This window comes from Stigmatopora argus, chromosome 15 (genome assembly GCF_051989625.1).
Source record: "Stigmatopora argus isolate UIUO_Sarg chromosome 15, RoL_Sarg_1.0, whole genome shotgun sequence".
NCBI classification, from domain to species: domain Eukaryota; kingdom Metazoa; phylum Chordata; class Actinopteri; order Syngnathiformes; family Syngnathidae; genus Stigmatopora; species Stigmatopora argus.
In genome coordinates, this window is record NC_135401.1 from 16,124,324 (window position 1) to 16,150,928 (window position 26,605).

At 39.7% G+C, this 26,605-nt stretch overlaps 1 protein-coding gene across 6 annotated transcripts in view; it reads left to right on the forward strand.

The window, feature by feature from the left end:
- Positions 1–26,605, forward strand: part of dicer1 (dicer 1, ribonuclease type III) — a 190,598-nt gene that overhangs the window by 162,014 nt on the left and 1,979 nt on the right. For 5 of the 6 annotated variants that reach the window (XM_077620450.1, XM_077620449.1, XM_077620452.1 and 2 more), the window contains 5 exons: positions 577–1,197; positions 4,786–5,038; positions 7,892–8,160; positions 17,188–17,350; positions 24,014–24,089. In XM_077620450.1, coding sequence (XP_077476576.1) covers positions 577–1,197; positions 4,786–5,038; positions 7,892–8,160; positions 17,188–17,350; positions 24,014–24,089 — 1,382 coding nt within the window. Of the gene's footprint in view, positions 1–576; positions 1,198–4,785; positions 5,039–5,760; positions 5,844–7,891; positions 8,161–17,187; positions 17,351–24,013; positions 24,090–26,605 lie in introns of those variants that run through there. The other variant, XR_013305092.1, reaches the window with a different exon arrangement.

Below are 26,605 nucleotides of genomic sequence, written 5' to 3' on the forward strand. Positions count from 1 at the left end.
TAATTACCTATCTTTTCTGTAAATTTCGTGTCAATCCGTCAAATGGCTTTGGGAGCTATTGAACAAAAAAAACATAATAAATTAATCTATAATCCTTATTTAATGTGATTTATGGGTGTGAGTGTGTGAAACTGTGCAACGTAGAGAGTCGAATCCTGGCCAGAAACGGCTTTCAGATCCTAATAGAAGAGGGATTAACTTTCTTCACCTTCTCCAAGTGTGTAAATACAATCTTTTATTTGTTAAACAACCCTTTTTCAAGAGATTTTTTTTAATAGCGCAACAATTGTCTTTTGGTTATAAACAAGCAGGTGGGAGCGGCGAAGCCGGGCCCCCTTGCTTGTATACCAAAAAGAACAATAAGCTGCCTAAAAGGTTGGGAAATTGGAACATACAACGTGAGCTGAGACCTTTCCTTTGTCATCTTTAGTTTTCTTCTAATACGCATAATAGTGTATTTTTGTAGACGCTATCAATCGGGCTTAATTTTTAAAATATTGTATCCCTCAATTGAAATGTTTTTTTTAATTCATTTATTTTTTTAACACTTGCACTATATTTGTTGTCCTCATTTAGGGTGGAGAAGTCATTCTTTGTAACGGACCTGGTGATGACACTGGTAAAGAGTTGAAGGAGGTCAATGATGACAGAGACCTGCATTTAAAAGATGAATCAAAGGATGAGGTCAACTTGGAAGATGACCTGGAGTACTACAAGGAACACATCAAATTTATCGACAATATGTTGCTAGGATCTGGTGCATTTGGTAAAAAGATCGCTCTAAGCAGTTTCCCACCTTCTCTAGCCACTGGGTCAGGCCTATCACCGTCCATAGAGATGTCATATGAATGGAAAGCCCCAAAGAAAAAAACGCATCCCTTGTCCCACCACCACTCTGAACAACTACCCTTGGAGTCTGCTGCTGGGGACTTTGACTACAGCTCATGGGATGCAATGTGCTACCTGGACCCCAGCAAGGCAAGTGAGGAGGACGACTTTGTGGTGGGATTCTGGGATCCATCAGAGGAGAACAATGGTACTGAGCCTGGAAAGCAGTCGATTTCTTATGACTTGCACACAGAGCAGTGCATAGCAGATAAGAGCATTGCTGACTGTGTTGAGGCGCTGCTTGGTTGCTATCTGACAAGCTGTGGCGAGAGAGCTGCCCAGATGTTCCTCTGCTCATTGGGTTTGAAGGTGAGGTGACTTTAAGTTGCTTCCATTTATTGCAATTTAAGTTTGATTTGTTTTGGGGTTTTTTCGTCACCTGTGGAACACTTCTTTAGAACATGAAATGCATACCTGTCATCATCAGCCAAGGAAAAGAGAAAAGATTTAGCCAGAAAAATTGCATCCAATGCTTTTATAGTTATTCCTTTGCATTATACTTGTGGGTCGGTTAATTTATAAAAGCTCACTGGAACTTTCAGTTTAATACTGCATAAAAGCTAATCCATCCATGTTTGCTTAATCTTGGTCAGCAGGGGTTAGAGGTGTCATTGTGAGGAAAACCTGCCCTACATAGAAATACTGCCGACAGTCCTGGCTCGCATAGGTGTCTGAGCTGGCATGGCGGACACCATTACCCATCTTAATGGCACATAAAATCTAAATCTAAGGGTTTTTTTTGGGGGGGGGGGGAGGGGGGATTTATACAGTGATAGCTGTACTTACGAATGCCTTTAGGTACAAACATTTCTGGTTACGAAAGCTTTTTATATGCAAATGAGTGCCTCGAGATACGAAAAGTACATTCATGTCCTTATTCTTTATTTAATTTTGAAATTGTCGCAGGAGCATTGATTCACACTTTAGAACAGGGTTGGGCAAACTTTTCGGCCCGGGGGCCACATTGACTTTAAAAATTTGACAGACGGGCCGGGTCAGCACAAGATACGATACATAAAAAAACTGCATCCGTTAAGAGTACATATGAAACATAAACAGAAAAAAAGGACTAAAGTATGAACATACTCATCACTCATCTGGGATTCATGGGGTGCTTTCTTGGTTTTCATCAGACTAAAGGTCTGTTCACACACATGTAGCTTGTATTTCATGCACAAACTGTTTTTTCTCTTGTAGCTTCACATTTAGCTCGTTCATGTGTGTCAGGATGTCCACAGTAAAAGTTAAATGTTCAGAAATGTGTCAGTATTCTCAAGTAGCGCCCACACACATTTACATACTTTTACTAGGCTAGTGCGCCATCTATCGGGGACATGAGGGCATTGCAGGAAAATGAATGAGGTCATTGATTTTCACTATAATTTGGACAACGTCAGCGGGCCGGATTAAAAAGTCTAACGGGCCGTATATGGCCCGTGGGCCGTAGTTTGCCCAGGTCTGCTTTAGAACCTCGCTACACTCTACTGGGCTCTAATTGGCTGTCTCACAACAACCACTATCCATCTTTCAAGATTCTCTCTTATGTATTTATGACCGCTGTCCGTTGTCACAGAGTTCTGACGGTGTTTTTGTTGAATTTTTCCAAGAGTGGATGAAGCAGCTGCTTCTGTTTTTATCATCATGCCTCCCAAGAAAATTACTAGTACGAATGAAAAGAAGTGGTCAGCGAAGAAGACAATGACTAATTGGTCCAGGGGGATAAAAACAAACTCCCTAGAGTTAATGGAATACTCGGCAAGAAGAAAGACGAGGAGGAAGCAGCGAGAATTCTAGCAGCAAAAATCAAAGAAATGCTGGAGAAATTTCACGTTTCTGTCTTCGTAGAAAAAAAACACATCCACCAAGTGTTTACAAGTCGTGCTATCGCCCACTTTGACAACATTTGTCTGTTGCGTTATAGAAACATTAAAAGTTGGCAACGGCAAATCGTCTTTGTGTAGTTTTTTTTTCTCAAAAAACGTCCGTAAACCAGCACTGCAGAAGGGCAAGTTATTTTTTTTTAAATATATATATATATATATATAATTAACTTGCCCTTCTGCAGTGCTGGTTTATATATATATATATATATATATATATATATATATATATATATATATATGCATGCATGCATACATACCGTATTTTCACGACTATTTGGCGCATCGTATTTTTCGTCGCAGTGTCAGTAACGAACGTCAATGGCGTACGGGCAAACATTGCCAGAAAATGGGGTAAAATCCAGCCGAAAACAGCATTTATTGATTAAATACAAATACTGGAGCTTTTTAGACATCAGAACCGGGCCCGGAGTATCATTTCCCCGGTAAAAAGACAGCGATGAACGTCGATACGTCCATACGTGAAATGACAAAAAATGCACTAAAATTAGGTAAAATCCACTTCCTAGCATCATTTATTGATTGAATACAAATACTGGAGCTTTTGAGACATTACAACCAGGCCTGGGGGGTGATTTTTCCCGGGAAAAGACAGCGATGGACGTCAATGGTGAAACGCCAAAAATTAAACTGGGGTAAAATCCACTTCCTAGCAGCATTTTGTGATTAAATACAAACACTGGAGCTTAAATACAAACACTGGAGCTTTTCAGATATCAGAACTTGGCCCACAATTGAAATATTATTTAGGAATATAGCCATATTTTACTCACCAAAAATCCTTTTTACACAATATCCATCCTCCTTTCTTTCTTCCTTCTTTCCTATCGCCATCGAAGCTAATGATGAAAGTCGAGCCTGTCCTGTCATATTTCCGGCATAGTCCGTTTTGAAAATAGCTTTAAATCAACACAACAATATACTATTTGCTTGTGGAGCTAAGTTAGCGCGTATATATATATACACACATATATACACACATATATACACACATATAAAAGCATATACACGCATAACAATAATCATTGTGTCAAAATATAGTTTTGCTGACTACGGCGTTAGATCGTTTCTAATGAACCTAAAATTGGACAGATTGAATTTATTTTTATTCTGTGTATTTTTATTTTTAAGTTAAGAGTCAAGTGGGATTCCTAGGTATTTAAATTCTTGGACTACATTGATTGTTTTTCCTTGGACAAAAACGTTGGGGTCACTGTTGTTTGTCACTCTTTTTGAGAAGTACAGTAATCCCTTGGTTATCGCGGTTAATGTAGGGTCACCCCTATTTAAAATATATATATATATTTTTTTACCTCAGTGCTGGGTCCTAGTAGCAAGCGGAGGACAGGGGAGTGGCTTGCAAGTTTCAGCGTGGATTTTCACATTTTTATGAACTTACAAAAAAAATTTAATAAAAAAAATTCCCCCAGAAAAAAATCCGCGATAGAGTGAAACCGTGAAAGTTGCAGCTTGGATATTTGAGGGATTACTGTAGAGGAAATGTTATTTATTAGTTATGTTATTGTACATGTTCATTGTATTATTCCTTTTTAGTCAATCCAACACAAATATAATTTGCTTCAGGAAAGGTATAACATCTATCACGTTCAGATGACGCCTAACTCTATACATTTCAATGTCCCCACGTAATTTGTTCTTTCGTCTCACTTGATCATCAAATCAATAAATGGATGTGCCAGAATTTTCCCCAGGTAAATTTGGATAAGGTGATCATTTTGAAAGACCACTTCTCATGTCATTTAAAGCAACAAATCAAGTCAGAAATATTAGCTTATTTATTTACTAAGACTGCCATTTATCAAGTTAATTAGCAATAATTTGAAAATGAAATTATTTTGTTGATAGTGCCTTTAAATGCTATTTGACACTTCCTTACCATAAAGCAAGCTTTTTCTGGTGGTCTGGAGTTGGGGCTGGAACTCTAAAACATTATCACTAAATAACTTGTTTTTTTTTTTGGGTGCGACGGTGGCAGGTGTTACCAATCCAGAGAGGAAACTTGACTGAAGAAATTCAGCACAGACCACACACAGCTGGTGAATTGAGCTATGGCTGGTTGAAAATCCCACCACGATGTATGCTTGAACATTCAGATGCAGAGCGAACTCTCAATCATCTTATATCTGGCTTTGACAATTTTGAAAAAAAAATAAACTACACATTTCAGAACAAGGCTTATCTACTGCAAGCCTTCACTCATGCTTCCTACCATTACAACACCATCACAGGTAAGACTTAAGAATTAGACACATTCAATCATTCAATATACAGTTGTGAAATACTGTGGAAAAATAGGGTAGCTCTGTTGCGACATTAATTAAAAACTCTGTAGTCATTTTAAAGGTTTTCAAAAGACGACATGCACGAAACTGCAAGGTGACAAAGACGAAACATCATGACGCCATGGTGCAGGACAATGCGGTATATATTTTAAAATAGAGAAAAGATAAACTTATAAAATGCTAAACAACATTTATTTTGACGTCTAAGAATGAAATTCAAGAAAAAAAATATCTTGCATAAAACTCACTTGTGCCTGTCACTGTGCGCTCAGGGCGTCACCATCTTACCTAGAGTGCCGCCATCTTACCTAGGGCGCCGCCGTCTTATCTAGTTAAAGTGCTCTGACTGGCCAGACGCAAGTAGCCTTGATAGATATGCTCGTTTACCATGTCAGCACAACCCAATTGTTGTTAAGGCTGATCGAAAGTTCTGTGGTCGATCACTAAAATATCAGCCTTGATACCTGTGCAATGTGTATCTCATGCTATTATTGCACCCACCCACAGAGATGGTGAAAAGTAGACCGCTACAGACACACCTCCTGTATGGAGCGCTCATGTGAATTCCCTTTTGAATTGAGGTTTAGTTGCAGGATTGTGCATGTGATTTTGAAATAAAACAAAATCCCACTTTGATTTTTTTTTTTCATTTTATTCTTGTTTGGAAGTGGCAACTATTGCAGTAATATGAAGCATCGAAAGAATCGAGGTATTTGAAGCAATATGGCTACCACAACATTTTAAACTTCTGGTAAGAATTGTAATTTCTGTCATTAAAAAGCGTTAGATTCAAATCAGGGTAGACTTATTTCTTTTTTCAAATTGAATAATTTGATATTTTGCATTTACAAAGACAGGCATATTAACTTCCTTATGATATTGACCCTAATAATGTGCTTTTGATTCATACAATATATCAGAAATACTACGTGCGATGATTTTTCTTAAGATTTTACTTTCAATGTAACACATTTATACTCCTATTAAAACCATGAATATGGAGGTGAAAATTGGGAATCGGGGTGGCTTATAGTGAGAAATTGTACAATTCAACAATTTTAAGGGTGCGGCCTATACGTGTGGGCGGCTTATATGCGCATCAATTCGGTAGTGTAAAATGAGGAGATACTTTTACTAAAACCCTCCCCCTTACTTACCGTATTTATCCGCATATAAGCCGCCCACGTGTATAGGCCGCACCCTGAAAGTTGCCTTTAAATCCCCGACTCTCCCCGTCTTTGCAGCGAGTAAGGATTGTATTTTATTCCGTTTAATGCGACCGTATCCTATCTCTCTCTCGTCACGACGCCACCTCATATCTGCTCCATCTCCTCAACTCAGCTCCCCCAGTCACCTGTGATATCTTGACTACAATGGGTGTAAGCTGACATTTGTACAAAAACTACTTAGGCATTTATTCATTAAGTCTAGATTTCATTTATCGTTTATGTATTATCCTAAAAATGGAAAATCACAGTTAAAACAGGAGACGTGGGTTGCACAGACAATAATGCAAATTGATCATTTGAAAAGGGGGAATAAGGAAAATCTACTGTGCCATTCTGCTGCAGACTCAGAGAAACACTCAGAAACACGCAGCCTTTTCCTTCATAATTGTATTCTGGCTCGGATGTTTCAAACATGCAGAATTGTCTTGATAGAGGAATCATGCTAAATGAACTAGCAATAACACTACAAAGCGCCAGGAGTGTGAAGGACAGATGGCATGGACACCAACACTGAAAGGACAAGCCAATTTCTCTCTTTTGAAAGCCTTTTCCCCATTTTAATTTGACCTTACAGGACCTTTAAGCTTCTGAGACTAACACAAGTTTGCTATTTGCTTACACTCATCAATTGTAAGATGACAAAGTCCTGTGGCATAAAACTGTGTAAATTTTGTTTTTTAATCTTGTTTAGAGTAGGATATATGTGTGGAAGTGCGTCCAAAACATTACTTGAATTTTTCTTAGTGTGACTAATGCAGCTTTATACTTTAACTTTCATTGTGGGCCCAATAAATTTATGGTGTGAGTGAAAAGAAGCGTCCTCATCAAATTTTTCATGTGTCTTGCTGCTTGCCAAAGGGAATCGCCATTGAATCGATATTTCACCAAACATAATTTTAAATTGTGTTTGCATGAATATGTATAATGAACATGCATGCTCCGCTGCCAAATGTTTGCCTCTTTCTCCGTCCTCATCTACGCATACTCTTCCACCCCAATAGAAAGTCTGCATATTTTATTAATTGGCTTAATAAATATTTTTTCTTTTTTATTCTTTTTTTTTCACGCACATTTGTCCAACTTCTGCAACTCTTAGAGCTTCACCTCTTTTGTAGACGCTGTTGACATAGCTTATAAATCTCTTTATGGGAACATTTGACAATTCTATGCATTTTTTTAGATCTATAGTGGGTTAGTAGGACCTTTTAAAAATGAATCAGATTAATCTACCAGAAGCTTTTAAGTCAGAGTTTTGCCTTATTTTGTACTCTGGTTCAAAGTCGTTTTTGTACAGTAAAAGGCCATCCCCTATCTGTGGAATTTGTAGCTGAACGGAACTCCATATAACTCAAAACTAATGAAATGTAACGACCAACTTAGATTAATGCACAAGTTTATTTGGCAGTAATGGAATGTAATTTTTTTTTGATTTTACACTTATAAATTAAACTCAATAAAATAAATACCAAAATAACAAACAATACAATAAATGCTTGATATAAAAATATGATCTAGTGTCATTTGTGTTTATTTATTTCACCTATACCTATGACTGTCCTTGACTCTTCAGATTGTTATCAACGTTTGGAGTTCCTTGGTGATGCAATACTTGACTACCTCATTACAAAGCACCTTTATGAAGACCCACGGCAACACTCGCCTGGTGTACTGACTGATCTGCGCTCAGCACTTGTTAACAACACAATTTTTGCCTCTCTGGCTGTGAAGTATGACTACCACAAGTACTTTAAATCTATTTCACCAGAACTTTTCCACGTTATTGATGACTTTGTGCAGTTTCAACTCGAAAAAAATGAGATGCAAGGCATGGACTCGGAGGTAAGTGTATGTATTAGTGACAGCAAATCATTTGGTCACAGATTATTTAATGTGTTATTTTCATCTCATCTTATTTTCTGAACCACTTTATCCTCATTAGGATCGCGGGGGGTGCTGGAGCCTATCCCAGCTGACTCCGGGCCAGAGGCAGGGGATACCCTGAATCGGTGGCCAGCCGATCGCAGGGCACAAGGAGACGGACAACCATGCACACTAACACCCATACCTAGGGGCAATTTAGAGTGTCCCGTCAGCCTACCATGCATGTTTTTGGAATGTGGGAGGAAACCAGAGAACCCGGAGGAAACCCACACAGGCCCGGGGAGAACATGCAAACTCCACACAGGTGGAAGTGACCTGGATTTGAACCCAGGACCCCAGAGCTGTGAGGCCGACGCGTTTTTTCATGACTATTTAAATGATAAATTCTCCCAAAGGGATCAAAATGATGAAAGACAACAGTTATACGTAAAAACACAAAGATGCAATAACTATGATATTCTAGTTTCTTCAAAGTAACTAACCTTTTCTTTCATAACTGCTTTTCTATTTTTGGCATTCTTTCGATGAGCTTTAAGGGGTATTCATTGATTCATTTTCTGAACTACTCCTCACAAGGGTCGCTGGGGGTGCTGGAGTCTATCCCAGCTAACTATGGGCACCAGGCGGGGGGGACACCCTGAATTAGTGGCAAGCCAATCACAGAGCACAAGGAGACAGACAACCATTCACGCTCACATTTATACCTAGGGCAATTTAACCAGCCTACCATGCATTTTTTCGGAATGTGGGAGGAAACCGGAGTACAATAAACCCTCGAGTTTTGCAGTTAATTCAGACCAAACATGGCCGCCGCGATAATCTAAAAACCGTGAAGTAGGATCACCCCTATTTTTTGACCACACTACGTTTCCACGCCTATACAAAAATTCAAGTACACAAGTACAATTATCAAGAAGTATATTTGTCAAATGTTATAGGAATATAAAAAGGTTGTAATGTATAAATACCTGAATATAATCTATAAATTAAAAAAATGTAAATACTATAAATACTGTACACAGTCAAAATAGTTCCTCTTCGCTTGATTTAGAAAAAAATGGTTATTGGGAGCTTTAGTCCATCCTTTTCGTCAGATTCAAGAGGCATTGGTTCATCGATCGAATCTTCAGGAGGTTTTTGACACACAAGGAACATGGTGATGGGGAGTTGTGACTGCTTTTTCTTTTTTGTACAAATATGCTTTTGTACAAGGACATGACATGGTCAAGGGCGATTGGCAAATTCAATGGCTCCGTCCGTCCATGTTGTCATCAATCTCCTGGACCCATTGTTGCAAACTGTGTGCCGTATTGAAGATTTCCTGCTAATTCTTTAAATTAAAACCACATTCTTATTCCTCTTCCTCAATACCTGATGTCTTCAGCTAGCTTCACAGCTTTATTCACGGCATAAAACCCTCATTTTCTTGGTTGATTTTTTTTATTCCTTCCTGGTGGTTTTCACTTGCTTGGTGTCCTTGGTAAAGGATATTGTTGCCGTTTTCTGAATGTTTTTTTCTGTTTTCTTGATATAACGCACAGGGTACTCGGACGTTTGGTCGACCGGACGTTTGGTCGACCGGACGTTTGGTCGACCGGACGTTTGGTAGAACGGACGTTTGGTCGCCGGGTTGTTGCTGTTAAAACCAGCTCTCAAAATTATAATCATGTGAGAGAGAGAGAGAGAGAGAGAGAGAGAGAGAGAGAGAGAGTTTAATATCGAAATAACTAATATCAAAATATCAACAGTAAACTCTGTCATAATTTGACAGCGAGCGGATCCAGCGACCAAACGTCCGGTCTACCAAACCTCCGTTCTACCAAACGTCCGGTCGACCAAATGTCTTTCGACCAAACGTCCGGTCACGAACGCACAGTACATTCATTTATGCCATTATGGTATACTATAGGCATACTTATTGGCCGACTTTAGCATATCTAGCAACTTCACTTTTTCGATCACTGTCATCAAATTTTTTCTTAGGCTCATTGGATCCCTTAGATGACCCAGGATTCTTAGAAGGCATTTTCAATGGTGTTTCGAAAACTAAACAAAGCTGGAATAGGCTCGGTGTAATCTTCCTCCACGAGGTTAAGTGCTCGATGCGAAATTCAATCGGAACAAAACAGGAAAAGGCAAGATGTCCTTCTCGTCTTTTTATTTTATTTGGTGCGTCATTCTTCGATGATGAAATTCCACTTCTTTGGCGCTGGGTGCCACCCAACTCCGTGCCAAAGAAGAAGCGGTGGCCAGACGTCCGCCATTTTTCAGCTCCTGTCTTACGCTTGCAAGTTTCAGCATGAATTTTGACTATTCTATGAACATTTTTTTATTTGGATACTTAACTTATGTCAAATTGCTCGTATCCCAAATAAGGTTTTTCCATAGAAATGAACTAAATACAAATTAATTCTTTCCCACCCTCTGAAAAAGCACCAAGAACCGGATATTACTATGGAGAAACATCTGTTTATTTTTTCTAATTCACCACCTACTCACAAAGTAACAAATACCCTATCTAGACGTTATGATCTTAAGTACAAAATATGACATTATTCAGTACCGACAGACGATAGCGGTTTACCATGGACGACAGAAAGAGAGAGAGATTGAAAGCGAGCGAGAGAAAGAGGAAGAGAGGGGCGAGACAGAGAGAAAGGACAGGAGAGAGACTTGACGGCAACGCGCTTTTAACATAACAAACTTTAAATGTAACTTAAATTAACTTAGATTACTATACACACATACTTAAAAATAAGTTTTAATCTTACGTTATACTAAAGTTAAAGTTACCGAGGCAAATATAATAATGTATTCCACCGCGGCTTTTGAGCCGGAACTTCCTGGCTTATCCATGCCTCAGAAACAAGTGTTGATTATTATTATTATTTTAAATTTTTGAACCAGCCACGACTCACTTTGAAGGGTTTCGCTGGTGTCTTTTTCAGATGCTTGCTTTGCTTTCAAGTCCTTGTAGATTCCACTAGCTTTTTCGCAGAATATCGACTCGATGCAACCTATTGGTGATTATACAGAATAAGCAGGGCACGTTCTTGTTCAGGAGGCAGGATCCAATCTTTATTGCTCGCGTCTCTTATAGGCCCGTTATCAATCAAAACATTAAATCAAATCAAAGGCCTTTATTGTCATCATACACAGCTGCGTATAACGACATTGGTGGTGCTACTCCGCAAAGTGTGTTTTCCCAGTAAAAAAAAACCATAAATAAGTCATATAAAAATATAAAAAGTCACATCCTGGCAAGTTAAATTTTCTAAAATATTGCACAATCTACGATATTGCCCATTGTTATTGCACACCCCGAAGTTATTGCACAGAAGGGATTGTGTGTCGTGGTAACGAAAGTTCAGAGTCCTGATGGCTGTGGGAAAAAAACTGTCCCTAAGTCTATTGGTCCATGCTTTGTGAGACCTGTAGCGTCTGCCAGACGGCAGCAGCTGTAACAGGTTGTGACCAGGGTGGTATGGGTCCCTAACAATGTTCCCGGCTCTGCTTAGGTAGCGAGGTCTGGCAATGTCCTCCAGTGAGGGCAGAGAGCAGCCGATGATCTTCTGGGCGGTGTTGATCACTCTCTGCATGGCTTTTCTGTCTGCTGCTGTGCTTCCAGCGTACCACACTGTAATGCAGTTGAAATTGTACAGTGGGGCAAATAAGTATTTAGTCACGCACCAATTGTGCAAATTCTCCTACTCCTACAGAAAAAAATCAAACAATGTGATTTTATGGCAGAGACAGAATGTGGGGGAAAAAGGAAAATCACATTGTTTGATTTTTAAATAATTTATTTGCAAATCATGGTGGAAATTAAGTATTTGGTCAATACCAAAAGTTCATCTCAATACTTTATGTACCCTTTGTTGGCAATAACGGAGGCCAAACGTTTTCTGTAACTCTTCACAAGCTTTTCACACACTGTTGCTGGTATTTTGGCCCATTCCTCCATGCAGATCTCCTTTAGAGCAGTGATGTTTTGGGGCTGTCATTGGGCAACATGGACTTTCAACTCCCTCTACAGATTTTCTTTAGGGTTGAGATCTGGAGACTGGCTAGGCCACTCCAGGACCTTGAAATGCTTCTTACAAAGCCACTCCTTTGTTGCCCTGGCTGTGTGTTTGGGATCATTGTCATGCTGAAAGACCCAGCCACGTCTCATCTCAATGTCCTTGCTGATGGAAGGAGGATTTTCCCTCAAAATCTCTCGATACATGGCCCCATTCATTCTTTCCTTTACAAAGATCAGTCGCCCTGGTCCCTTTGCAGAAAAACAGCACCAAAGCATGATGTTTCCACTCCCATGCTTCACAGTGGGTATGGTGTTCTTCGGATGCAATTCAGTATTCTTTCTCCTCCAAACACGAGAACCACCTGTGTTTCTACCAAAAAGTTCTATTTTGGGTTCATCTGACCATAACACATCCTCCCAGTCCTCTTCTGGATCATCCAAATGCTTTCTAGCGAACCGCAGCCGGGCCTGTATGTGTACTGGCTTCAGTAGGGGACACGTCAGGCAGTGCAGGATTTGAGTCCCTGAAGGTGCATTGTGTTACTGATAATAGCCTTTGTTACTGTGGTCCCAGCTCTCTAGGTCATTCACTAGGTCCCCCCGTGTCTTTCTGGGATTTTTGCTCACCGTTCTTGTTATAATTTTGACGCCACGGGGTGAAAAATTGCATGGAGCCCCAGATCAAGGGAGATTATCAGTGGTCTTGTATGTCTTCCATTTTCTAATAATTGCTCCCACAATTGATTTCTTTACAGCAAGCGTTTTACCTATTGCAGATTCAGTCTTCCCAGCCTGGTGCAGGTCTACAATTTTGTCTCAATTAGGTCTCTGTTTTTTGTGACAAAGAAGTATCTGTTCCAATCACTATCAGAGAAAAATCAGAGTTGTAGAAATAACTGGAAACTATAGAGAGCCATGACATTATGTTCTTCACAAGTGTATGTAAACTTTTGACCACAACTGTATTTTGATGTCTATGAATGTTAATTCATGAAAAAAAACGTATCTTGCATAAAACGCAAAACGTTCCCAACTGTGCTCGCTCGGGGCACAGACATCTTAGTGAGGTCGGGGCACAGCCATCTTAGTGAGGTCGGGGCGCTGCCGTCTACATTTTTTTCGCCAGACGCGAGTGGCCCTGATTTTTTTCAATAAAACTAAATTCCACCTTTATTTTTTTTCCTTTTATTTATTGTTCGAAAATGACAACTGTTGGAGTAATATGAACCATCGAAAGAATATACATATGTTGACATTAGAAGCAATATGGCTACCACAACATCTTAAACTTCTGGTAAGAAAATTGTCATTTCTGTCATTAGAAAGCATCATGTTCTCATCAAGATAGACTTGTTTCTTTTTTTCAAATTGAATTATCTTATATTTTGCATTTACAAACACAGGAATATTAACTTCCTTATGATATTGACCCTAATAATGTGCTTTTGATTCATACAATATCTCAGAAATACCACTTGTGATGATTTTCCTTAAGAGTTTCCCTTCTAAGTTACACATTTGTACTCCCTATTAAAACCATGAATATGGAGGTGAAAATTGGGAATCATGAGGGAGGCTTATACGTGAGAAATTGTAAAATTCAAAAATTTCAATGCAACTTTCAGGGTGCGGCTTATACGTGTGGCCGGCTTATATGCGAGTAAATACGGTATGTCAAAAGTGCGGCATGTTCATAACTGCAAAGGGACGAGTGTGAAGTTTTTATTCCTCCCCTTCTCCAAATTTGTCGATGTTGCAGTCCACGAACGAGGCATGCCAACTGTTCCAATAACAAAGTGGTATGGGTCTCGCCACCAAGTGAGCATTTTACAAAGCACAGTATTTTATCCCAGTTAAAGAGACGGTATCCCGTCTCTCTCGCCACAACCCCACTTCTTCTTCATCGGCTCCGAATACCTCACTGTTGTCAATTCTATGGTCAGCCATGACCTCTCAACAACAAAGGGTGTACTGTATTATTCGAGTATAACGCGCACAAATAATTTGTGACTAAAAATGTGTATAATTTTTTTTCACTTTTTCTCTTCTGGTAACTGGCAAATGCTGAACACATCACCATGACAAAACATTTATTCACAACATATGGTACGGAAATCTGGTAAAACAAACTAGCAGCATGAACACAATTCTCAAATGGAATTTACAATTTTAAATCCTTAGTCTAATTTATCATCATAATTAAACATTTTCAAAGTCTGATTCATCATCAACAGACTCACGAAACAATTGATTCCATTCTTCCTGAGTTCTTTTTTTTTTTAAGTGTGAGCACCGGCCAATAGACCGGGCTCTCGCGCCCCATCTGGCGGACAAAGACATGTTGTACGTCTACCATTCTAACGGCTGCCGAGGCGACTTTTTCACCGGCAGAGGGCCGTTTTTCACCGGGATTTGTGTATAACGTGCACCCGAACGTTGCTTCAGTTTTTTGGTACAACATTTGGCGCGTTATACTCGAATAAATACGGTAAGTTGACGTTTGTGTATGGAAGTATTATTGGGGCAAAACAACCTGCAAATGTGTAACCCGATTCACAAATACATTGCCAGAGGCAGAAATTTGTAACTCAAGTCACAAATGCTCAATCAAAGCCACAAAGGAGTAAATTGAATCACGTGTATACAGCAAGATTTACACATTTGAAAACAAAAAATGTGTGTCTCGATTCACAAATGCCTATCGTAAGTCACGTACGTGTGTTGTGAATGCTTGAATGGGATTTAACACGTTAATTTTGCTCCAGTCTGCCATCACAGTGGTTTAAATACATGGTACTGAAATACATCAAAGCCTTTCCTCCCCCTCATCCACTACCCACATCAGTTTGCATACCGGCGAATAGATCCTTTGAGGATGCAATAACCACCCCCCTCGACGCTGCCCCCATCCACGCCGAGGAAAGGAGGAGTTTTGTCAGAATGCTCTTCATTGACTACAGCTCAGCCTTTAATACAATAATACTGGACATTCTTATACCCAAATTAGCACTGCAAATTTTCATCTTGCACTTTGATACTTGGACTAAAATGCTATAGCAACTACCCGTGTGCGGTCGATTGGTCGCCGGTCTTTTGGTCGCCGTCTTTTGGTCGCCGGTCTTTTGGTTGCCCCGACCGCGACAACAGGCGACCAAAAGACCGGCGACCAAAAGACCGACGAACAAAAGACCGGCGACAAAACAAAGAAAAACAACACGGTCTACGCATCAATAAAAGCCAACAATGGCCATGAGCAGTTTCACTGAGCCGACGTGTGAGTGTACAAGAGTTTGTATGTACATGCGTTGTCCCTTTTAAGAAGGTACGTCAGTCAGGGTCTTAACAAGTTCTCCAACAAAAAACAATAAAAGTCCGAGAAATTTTGAGCTTTTCTTTAGCCTAATAATTACTAGGGCATTAAGTATGACTAAATAGTAATTCACAGTTTGTATTTAGGGAATTTGAGCAATGATTTAAATGGTAATTATCAACAACCTTCCGGGCCGGCTGTTACGACTCCCCCTGATGGTAAGATATTCCAGGGAGTCGCAACTACCACAGCAGAAAGATTCAGTCAATGGCGAGCCAGACACACACTGAGAGTAGCCTTCAATGATGATTTATTAACAACAAAGTCCACCAAAACCTGGACTACGGGACAACATAGGGGAAGCAAAAGATACTAAAGTGGCACCCTCAAATAAAAACTAAAAAAACCACCCTCCCAGACAGGTGTTCGAATGAACACCCACAAAATACAGGAAATAAGGCCTAAGGGTGCCACTGTCAGAACTGATATAATAAAAGTCTAGACAGGGGAATGAACTACATGTATAAATGCAACAAACTATATGTATACCCCGGGGTGTCTAAACTTATCTCAAGTCCCCCTATGCAGCCCAAAATAATTAACTTTATCAACATAAATACTCAATAGAACTATGAGTAGCGTACTTACAATACCAGGTGAAGCTGGGGCAAAAAAAACTTACTTAACTCTAGGCAATAAGTGCTATCTTAGAGAAAATAAGGACTCCACTGCCTCAGCATTTACAATCACAGGCAGTCAAGGAAGTCAAGGGCGTCAAAGAAGCCAAGGAAGCCAAAGTCAGAAAAAGGTTGGGGACTGCTGAAATAGATCACATCCCAATTAAATATACTGGTAGTATGTAATCATGTTAGATCTACTTTTCCCAACAGTCTGTTGGTACTACTTCAAACTGAATGGTTTGGGGCAGGCAGGGATGCACCAACTTTTTTGCTCCAAGATTTTCTTTTCAAGAACACAACCACCTGTGATCTATCTTTTTTACAGGCTACCGACAAAGCTCAGCAGTTGTGTATGTTTATATACTTTCCATCACTGTAGTGACCCTTCGCTACTTTGCTGTTCACGTTGTAGCGGATTCAATGCATTGCTGGGTCTAAAAAGTATCCCAAAAAGAAGAAAATAAAACTCAATGCCTGGTTTCATGTTGAGGTGCAAGAGTATGTTTTGCAGCATGGCAAACATAACTCAGAGGAACTCAGATTCGGCGCGTGATTGGTTCCTGGCGTGAGATTGACCAATGAGAGTACCAATGACCGTCCACCATAGCCTCCTGTGTTATGATTGGCCAACAAGACCAACAAAATTTATCCCATGAGGTGAATGGCTGCAGACAAGCCAAATTCATAATTCAAATTCATAGCTAAAGAAAAAAACAGACTGGATCAAATCTTATTGTTTGTGCAATCTACTGGTAGATCGCAATCTACATATTGGGCACCCCTGGGTTAGGATGATTATGCTTGTAGTACACAGATTTCCGTGGAGACCATTGTTGTCCTCATGATATAAAAAAAAAGATTAAGTTTGTCAATCAGCCTTTACTTTTCTTAGTTTCTTGAAGTTTATTTTTTTTTTACTTTTATTATTTGACATTGTTTCTCTTCCTTGTTATTATTTCTTTTTATCTCAGCTTCGACGCTCTGAAGAAGATGAGGAGAAAGAAGAAGACATTGAAGTCCCCAAGGCCATGGGTGATATTTTTGAGTCGCTCGCTGGAGCCATTTACATGGACAGTGGCATGTCATTGGAGAAGGTGTGGCAAGTTTATTATCCAATGATGAGACCTCTTATTGGTGAGGAAAAAAATCATGAATTAAATCATTAATAATATAATTCTTCAGTTGTGAAAAATTGAAAGCTTAATGTTAAGGATGTAACTACTTTAAAATCCAATTTTAGTTTCTTTTTTTAAGTTCTCGGTTTGGTTATTTTCTTGGTACATAAACTTTTAGTTTTAGAAATGTAAACACTTAGAACTAGTGCCAATAAATGACGCAATTTTGGGTGTGATGGCAAATACAAAAATAAACACTGAGTTCATAAGATTAAAACAAATCAACAAATGTAACAATTATAAAATCTTAGTTATTAATAAACAAGCAAAACTAAGCTTTGAATCAACAACCTAAACATTACAAATATGTTTATGCATGTTTAAAGGTTTTTGCTAGCGAGATTAACATACAGATTTCTTCTTACATGTACATTGAACATTTATTTTCTGATTGTGTCTGTTTAATGCATTAACATATTTGTGCAGCAATTGTCGACATAACTATAAATTTAACTAGTAACCCCAAAATTGCTAAACAGCGCTGGCACTGAGCGCACATCGCCAGCCACTTACAGTGGGGCAAATAAGTATTTATTCAACCACCAATTGTGCAAGTTATCCTACTTGAAAAGATTAGAAAGGCCTGTAATTGTCAACATGGGTATATAGGTTCACCAAAGGGTATTTCCAAATACTCGCCGTAACAAAAGAGACATCTTTCTCATATCTGGGTTCTTGCACGAGAGAATCAATCCTGACGTGTCTGTCCCAGATCATTCTGCCCACTCGATGTCTCTCTTGCTAATTCATTCATAAGATTTAACAACATGCATCACAAGTCTAAACAATTTAGAGTCCTCCAAATCTTCCCAAGAGAGTTTTGATGTGAACCACCTTCAGAAGCCGATGCCTCTCAAAACAATCCACAGTTCCCAAGAGCGCTTGTTGTGAACTATCTTCAGAAGCCGATGCTTCTCAAAACAATCCACAGTTCTCAGATCTTCGGTGTGAGCGACCGTGTGAGAGATCGATGTTTCTTAAAACAATTGTTGAATGTCCTCCGGATCCCAAAAGAACTCGATGTTTCGCCTGTGAACAATTGTTTTGAGAAGTCCATGTGCAAGGGGAGTGACCTTCCCGTTGTTTATCACGGTTGCAAGCAGATGTATTAAAATGTCTTTTATTAATGTCAATAACTCTACAAATAAAGCAAAGCGTTCTTCATTGCAAGCACATTTATAATAGTACCCATAATAAGCCTAACAGTAAACCTCAACCATGAGAGACAGAATGTGGAAAAAAAACTGAAAATCACATTGTTTGATTTTTAAAGAATTTATTTGGTCAATACCAAAAGTTCATCTCAAAACTTTATGTACCCGGAGGCCAAACATTTTCTGTAACTCTTCACAAGCTTTTCACACACTTGCTGGTATTTTGGCCCATTCCTCCATGCAGATCTCCTCTAGAGCAGTGATGTTTTGGGGCTGTTTTTGGGCAACACGGACTTTCAACTCCCTCTACAGATTTTCTTTAGGGTTGAGATCTGGAGACTGGCTAGGCCACTCCAGGACCTTGAAATGCTTCTTACAAAGCCACTCCTTTGTTGCCCTGGCTGTGTGTTTGGGATCATTGTCATGCTGAAAGACCCAGCCACGTCTCATCTTCAATGTCCTTGCTGATGGAAGGAGGTTTTTCCCTCAAAATCTCTCGATACATGGCCCCATTCATTCTTTCCTTTACAAAGATCAGTGGCCCTGGTCCCTTTGCAGAAAAACAGCCCCAAAGCATGATGTTTCCACTCCCATGCTTCACAGTGGGTATGGTGTTCTTCGGATGCAATTCAGTATTCTTTCTCATCCAAACACGAGAACCACCTGTGTTTCTACCAAAAAGTTCTATTTTGGGTTCATCTGACCATAACACATCCTCCCAGTCCTCTTCTGGATCATCCAAATGCTTTCTGGCGAACCGCAGCCGGGCCTGTATGTGTACTGGCTTCAGTAGGGGACACGTCTGGCAGTGCAGGATTTGAGTCCCTGAAGGCGCATTGTGTTTCTGATAATAGCCTTTGTTACTGTGGTCCCAGCTCTCTAGGTCATTCACTAGGTCCCCCCGTGTCTTTCTGGGATTTTTGCTCACCGTTCTTGTTGTCATTTGGATGCCATGGGGTGAGATCTTGCATGGAGCCCCAGATCGAGGGAGATTATCAGTGGTCTTGTATGTCTTCCATTTTCTAATAATTGCTCCCACAGTTGATTTCTTTACACCAAGCATTTTACCTATTGCCGATTCAGTCTTCCTGGTGCAGGTCGACATATTTGTCTCTGGTGTCCTTCGACAGCTCTTTGGTCTTGGCCATAGTGGAGTTTGGAGAGTGAGAGACTGAGGTTGTGGACAGGTGCCTTTTATACCGATAGAGTTGAAACAGATGTATTAATACAGGTAACGAGTGGAGCCGTCGTTAGAAGTTAGACCTCTTTGACAGCCAGAAATCTTGCTTGTTTGTAGGTGTCCAAATGCTTATTTTTCACTCTAATTTGGAAATAAATTATTTAAAAATCAAACAATGTGATTTTCTTTTTCTTTTTTCAACATTCTGTCTCTCATGGTTGAGGTTTACCCATGTTGACAATTACAGGCCTCTCTAATCCTTTCAAGTAAGAGAACTTGCACAATTGGTGCTTGACTAAATACTTATTTGCCCAGAAGTTTAAGATGTTGTGGCAGCCATATTGCTTCTAATGTCAAAATATCTCAATTCTTTTGATGGTTCATATTACTCCATTAGTCGTCACTTTCAAACAAGAAATAAAATGAAAAATAATCAAAGTGTAATTTTGTTTTATTTCAATATCAAGGCTACTCTCGTCTGGCCAGTCAGAGCATGTTTAACTAGGTTTAGACGGCAGCGCCCTAGGTAAAATGGCTGCCCAGGACCTAGGTAAGATGGCTGTGCCCCAAGCGAGCAGTGACTGGAACGTTTTATGCAAGATACGTACGTTTTCTTTTTCATCCTGTCACGGCGCCGTCAACTTGCAGTTTTTTTGCAAGTCGTGTTTTTATGGGCATATAAACCGTACCCTCGATTCAGTCATCATTTTTTTGTCCGACAAAAGCGGCTTATATGCGAGTAAATACGGTAAGAAAAATATTACAGTCTGTCTTCAAATGAAGACAGTGGGTTAAGGACATTTTCAATAAGGCTGCTCTTTGGATGGGTACAAGGCATTTAAAAAAAAAAGTAAGAACAAAAACGCCAGGGAAAATTCTCTTGGATCTTTTAGTAGATCGGTCGATGTTCTCCTGTCATCTCACCATTGCTTATTTTGGAAGTGTTATTGTCCTTTTGCTCCATGTTAGCCTCAATTGCTAACACGCAAAAACATGTTTCCTCGTCATCCTCTTCTCCCGAGTGTTGGTCTGGGACCAGCGTTCATCTCCCAACAGGGCCCCCTTTCTCTGTTGTGGTCGGGTGGTGTTATTAAAGTTTAAAAACATCAATTTTTTATTGAAAGTTTATATCATTGTTGACAAAAACTATTTCATGATTATTATCGTTATTGTTTTATCGCCCAGCTCTACCCCATGTTCTATACCGTATTTGCTCGCATATAAGCCGCATTTGTCGGACAAAAAATAATGACTGAATCGAGGGTACAGCTTATATGCGCATAAAAAGACGACATGCACAAAGATGAAACGCTGTAACGCAAGACAATACGGTGGATACGGTTATTTATTACAAAATAGAGTAAAGATAAAAAGATAAATCGCCCCAAAAATATTTTGACGTGTATGAATAAAATTTAAGAAAAAAACGTGAAAAAAACTCACTTGTGCCTGTCATTGCTCGCTCAGGGCGTCGCCATCTTACCTAGGGCGCCATAGTCTTGCCTAGTTAAACTTGCTCTGACTGACCAGACGTGAGTAGCCTTGATAGATGTGTTCGTAGCGTTTACCATGTCAGCACATCCCAATATAGTTGTTGAGGCTGATCGAAGGTCTTGCGGTTGATCGTTAAAATATCAGCCTTGATACCTGCCTAATGTGTATCTCATGCTATTATTGCACCCAGAGACGTGGTGACCACTATACCGCTACGGGCACACTTTGTGATTATGAAATAAAACAAAATTCCACTTTTATTTTTTATTTCTTGTTCGAAAGTGGCAACTACAGTGGTACCTCAAGGTACAAGCTTGATTCGTTCCGGGACTGAGCTCGTATGTCGGTTCACTCGTAACTCAAATGAACGTTTCCCATAGAAATGAACTAAAAACAAATTAATTCGTTTCAACCCTCTGAAAAAAGACCCAAAACAGGATATTGGATTGGAAAAACATTTTTTTCTTCTAATTCGCCATCTATTGACAAAGTAACAAATAACTAGTGGTTTAATAGTACTAAAATGTGTTTAATATTACTAAAATTAGACGGATTTCGCGGAGGGGAGAGAGACGGAAAGAGAGGGGGGACTTTTTGCACGGCAACGCGCTCGTAACATAACAAATACATTTAAATGAACTTGGATTACGATGCAGACACTCAAAAATAAGTTTAATCTAACCTTGCACTAAACTTATTTCTAATTTTGTTTAAATTTTTTATACCTTTCTGTTGGAATAATGATTAAAACCTTTTGAATCATTATTACTAATATTTAATTAAAATAGGAAAACATCTTTCAACATAACTGCTTACAACTTGCAAGGAGGTACCTTGTGACGTCGTCTTAGTCCCCAAGGCATTCTGAATTGCAGTAACTGAATCATTGTATTTAATCGCGACACTCGAAAAACATGTTATGTAATCAGTACAATAACACCCTAGATGGTTAGAAAAATAACTGTCTCAACTGTTTTGAACAATTTTATAAGCTTAACCGAATAACATCATGAAGGTTATAAAAACAACTGTCACAACAATCTGTTTTTATCGGAACACCTGCGTAAGAATTTGCACAATAACCAAAACAACGGCATTGGAATTTGCACCAGTAAGCATAATAATTTCTTTATAAGGTAAACAGAGCAACAGTATATTTGAAGAACAATGTGAGTATTCTCGGAAGTTTGATTCGATTTATCGCCATCTGTAGGATTCCGAGACAAAGCACTTTAAGAGTCCTTGTAGATCATCCGTCTGGCTTGGAACTTGTTGTCCTGTTCAGTTCATAGTTATGAAAACAATTGACTGGCCCTGAACAGGAAGACTGGGGGAAAGTGCACTCAGTCCAAACAGTATGGCACTATTTAAATTATAGCTTCATTACCTATTAATTCCAAATGAACATATAGTAACATCCCAGAATGAACCCAACACTTTCTTCTCCCGGGTTGGCTCTATTGGCCCCGCCTCCATCCTGACCTTCAGATGCAACCTATCGAGGGTTGTTTGCTTTTATATTCCCTTCAAAATATTCCGAAAATGATGCACACAAATGTCCTCATAATAGGATCACGCACGACCACTCGGCAACGAGACGTAGTATATACTCCTCGTATTAGCAATCGATCTGCCATTCACACTAACGAAAAAAAAACTGAAAACAATGCAACGCTCCGCCCAGTGCATGTAGAGACATTACACGAGGGAGTTGCGACCAAAGAGACATTACACGAGAAGAGTTGCGACCAGAGAGACATTGCACAAGGAGAGTTGCGGGGAGAGAGACAGTGCCCATGATTTTCTTATGAGCAGCCTCTCGCGTCCGCTGTATGCTCGTATATCAAAATTTGTCTCGTATCTCAAGATAAATATTTGCCCGAAATTTTACTCGTATCTAAAATTGCTCGTATGTCGGGGCACTCTTATGTCGAGGTACCACTGTATTGCAGTAATATGAACCATCGGAAAACTCGAGATATTATATGATAATAAAAATAATCCTGAAAAATGCAATTTGCCTAATAATTCAGCACTCCTTGTAGAGCAGCACTGAAGTGTACAGTGGGAGTGACAAAAGAGTGTGGTGTTAAGGTAGAATTGCACTAAGGCACAGCTCTTAGACCCTTTGTGTTTGCCACGGGATGGATCGACTGAAAGATGAGGTTAGACCAGAGGATTCTTGGAATATAATGCTTGCAGAAGACATTCTGACCTGCAGTGCGCGACCACAGAGTAGGTAGAGAAGAACTTAGAGAAGTGGAGCTGTGCTCTATAAAAAAAAAAGTAAAACAGAATACATGTGTGTAAATAAGAAGATCCTGGGGGACAGAGAAGTTGCAAAGACTAAATGTAGAGGACTTAAGCATTTGGGGTCAACAGTGCAGGCTGATCGAGAATGTGGAAAGGAAGTGAAGAACCTATTCAGGTGGGCTGGAACAGCTGGAGGGAGCTGGTGGAACAGCCCACAATCCCTACCCATCACATTCGGACCTTACCTAATGAAAAGGTCAATTTAAATATTAGGTTGTTTGTTGTGATACACAGGTGAATGGCCTTTGTGTTATTGACCCCTATTTTCCATAATGTTGTCATTGCACCTTAAACAATCAATACTCTAGTTATAGTTCAACTCATCCTGAGTGTGAGACGATCAAATCGTCCAAGCTGTTATTGGAGCGATCACGGGCTAAAAAGTTTGGTAACCCCTGATCTAGTAATTTAAAATTAACATGTATCATAAAGCTGCAATTTAATTTCCATCCTAATTGTCCAACCCCCGTATGATCTGCAGAAAAATTCTCTGCCAATGTGCCCCGTTCACCTGTAAGGGAGTTACTCGAAATGGAACCAGAAACTGCCAAGTTCAGGTAAGGAGAACCATCCCTTCCTTAAAAGGTGTGTTCCATTCTGTTTCTGCATGTGTAAACAAACTGAATGGTCAACTTTTTATAAAATTCAAGACAAGTTTACAAATCTCTCGCATACAGGTTTCTTAATTATAGTATAATACTAAAGAGACGTTTACTGTATTTTTAATTTTATCAGACTCATAGTTATGTCTATTGAACTGTTCTAGTAACCATACATGGATTTACATTGCTATACAGCACACTTCATCTAACCAAGGTCATCCAACCATCTCTTACTTTGCAAAAATGATGCTTGTGACTGGTAAAACTCTAATTCAACATTTCAGCAAATTGGGTCAGGGATTACAGTGGCATGACATCTTGATTATTTGACCTTTTTTGACATATTCCTTTTTCCTTCATTTCAAATATATACAGTGCTGTGAAAAAGTATTTGCCCTGTTCCTGATTTCTGTGTTTTTGCATATTTATCACACACAATCAAATCAATTTTCTTGTGACACAGAGACAACCCAAGGAAATAGACAATGCAATTTCTAGATGATGATTTACCAAGGATGGAAAAAATTACAAACTTGTCTGGCCCTCCGTAAAAAAGTAATTATCCCCCTTTGTTAAATCACAAAATAACTGTGACTAATCACAATTGTAGGAAAGCTGAGTTCAATTTCACAGGCATCACCCACAACTGATTACCACCATGTGTCGAATCAAGAAAACACTTAAATAGATTGTGTCAGAAGAAATGCGAAAAAAGTTATGGATATCTATCATTCTGGAAAAGGTTACAAAGCCATTTCCAAGGTTTTGGGGCTCCAGCGAATCACTGTCAGAGCCATTCATTATCCACAACAGGAGAGAACTGGGTACTGTGGTAAACCTTCCCTGAGTGGTCGACCAGCTAAAATTACTCAGAGTTCGACGACGACTAATCCGGAGGTCACAAAAGAACCTAGAAAAACGGGAAATAACTGCAGGCCTCAGTTAAGGTCAATGTTCATGACTCTTACTATAAGAAAAACACTGGCCAAAGCTGGCATCCATGGGAGAGTTCCAAGGTGAAAACCGCTGCTGTCCAAAAAGAATATGAAGGCTCGTCTTACGTTTGCCCAAAAACATTTTAATGATCCTCCACACTTTTGGAAAGACATTCTGGACTGATGAGTCAAAAGTTGAACTTATTGGAAGGCCTGCGGCCTGTTACATTTGGCGAAAACATTGCACAGCATTCCATCAAAAGAACACTATACCAACAGTGAAGCATGATGGTGGAAGTGTGATATGGTCTACGACTGCTTTGCTGCCTCAGGACCAGGACGACTTTCTGTATTTGATGGAAGAATTAATCCTCCTGTGTACCAGCAAATTTTGAAGGAGAACGTCCGGCCCTCAGTTCCTGGGCTCAAACTCTAGTGCTCTTGGAGCATGCAGCGTGACAATGATGCAAAGCACACCAGCAGGTCCGCCTCTGAATTGGATTTAAAAAACAAAGTTAAGATTTTGGAGTGGCCAAGTCAATGTCTGGACTTAAATCTTATAATGCTTAAAATTCTGTGGTGTGATCTGAAACGGACTGTTCATGCTATAAAATCCTCTAATATTGCAGACTTGAAACAATTCTGCACAGAAAAGCGGGCCAAAATTCCTCCAAAGCGTTGTGAAAGACTCATCACAAATGTTTGTAAATGTGTGTTTTCTCTTATTCCTGCTAAAGATGGGACAGGTTCAGCGGGCAACTACTTTCTCTCAGAGGGCTAGACAGGTTTGTAATGTTTTCTGCCTTGGTAAATAAAATCATCTTTTAGAAACTGCATTTTATATTTCCTTGGGTTGTATTTGTGTGATAAATGTGCATGAACAGAAATCAGAAAGAGGGCAAATACTCTTTTACGACACTAGACATATCGAGTGATAAATGGCCTCCCATTGGGAAGGAGCGTGCTACGTCGCCATGATGCTTTTTGTTTGCCTTCGACCCTCATTTGCCAGAATTCTAACATGCCTAATTACATAACTGCCTTTGTCTCGTGAGTTTTCCCTGGTATGCTCAATGTAGGTTTATTCTTCGTTATAAGGGCCCCAAAAAAGGGATTTCCGGTGTGAGTATGAAGAAGCAGGCTCTGGTATCAATAGAAGTTAAAGAAGAAATGAAATAAAAAATATCAAAGAGCGCGTTGGCCTCACAGCTCTAGGGTCATGGGTTCAAATCCAGGTCACGTCCACCTGTATGGAGTTTGCATGTTCTCCCCGGGCCTGCATGGGCTTCCTCCGGGTACTCCGGTTTCCTCCCACATTCCAAAAACATGCATGGTAGGCTGATTGGACACTCTAAATTGCCCCTAAGTATGGGTGTGAGTGTGCATGGTTGTCCGTCTCCTTGTGCCCTGCGATGGGCTGGCCATCGACTCAGGGTGTCCCCCGCCTCTGGCCCGTAGTCAGCTGGGATAGGCTCCAGCACCCCCTGTGACCCTAATGAGGATAAAGCCGTTCAGAAAATGAGATGTTTGTAATGT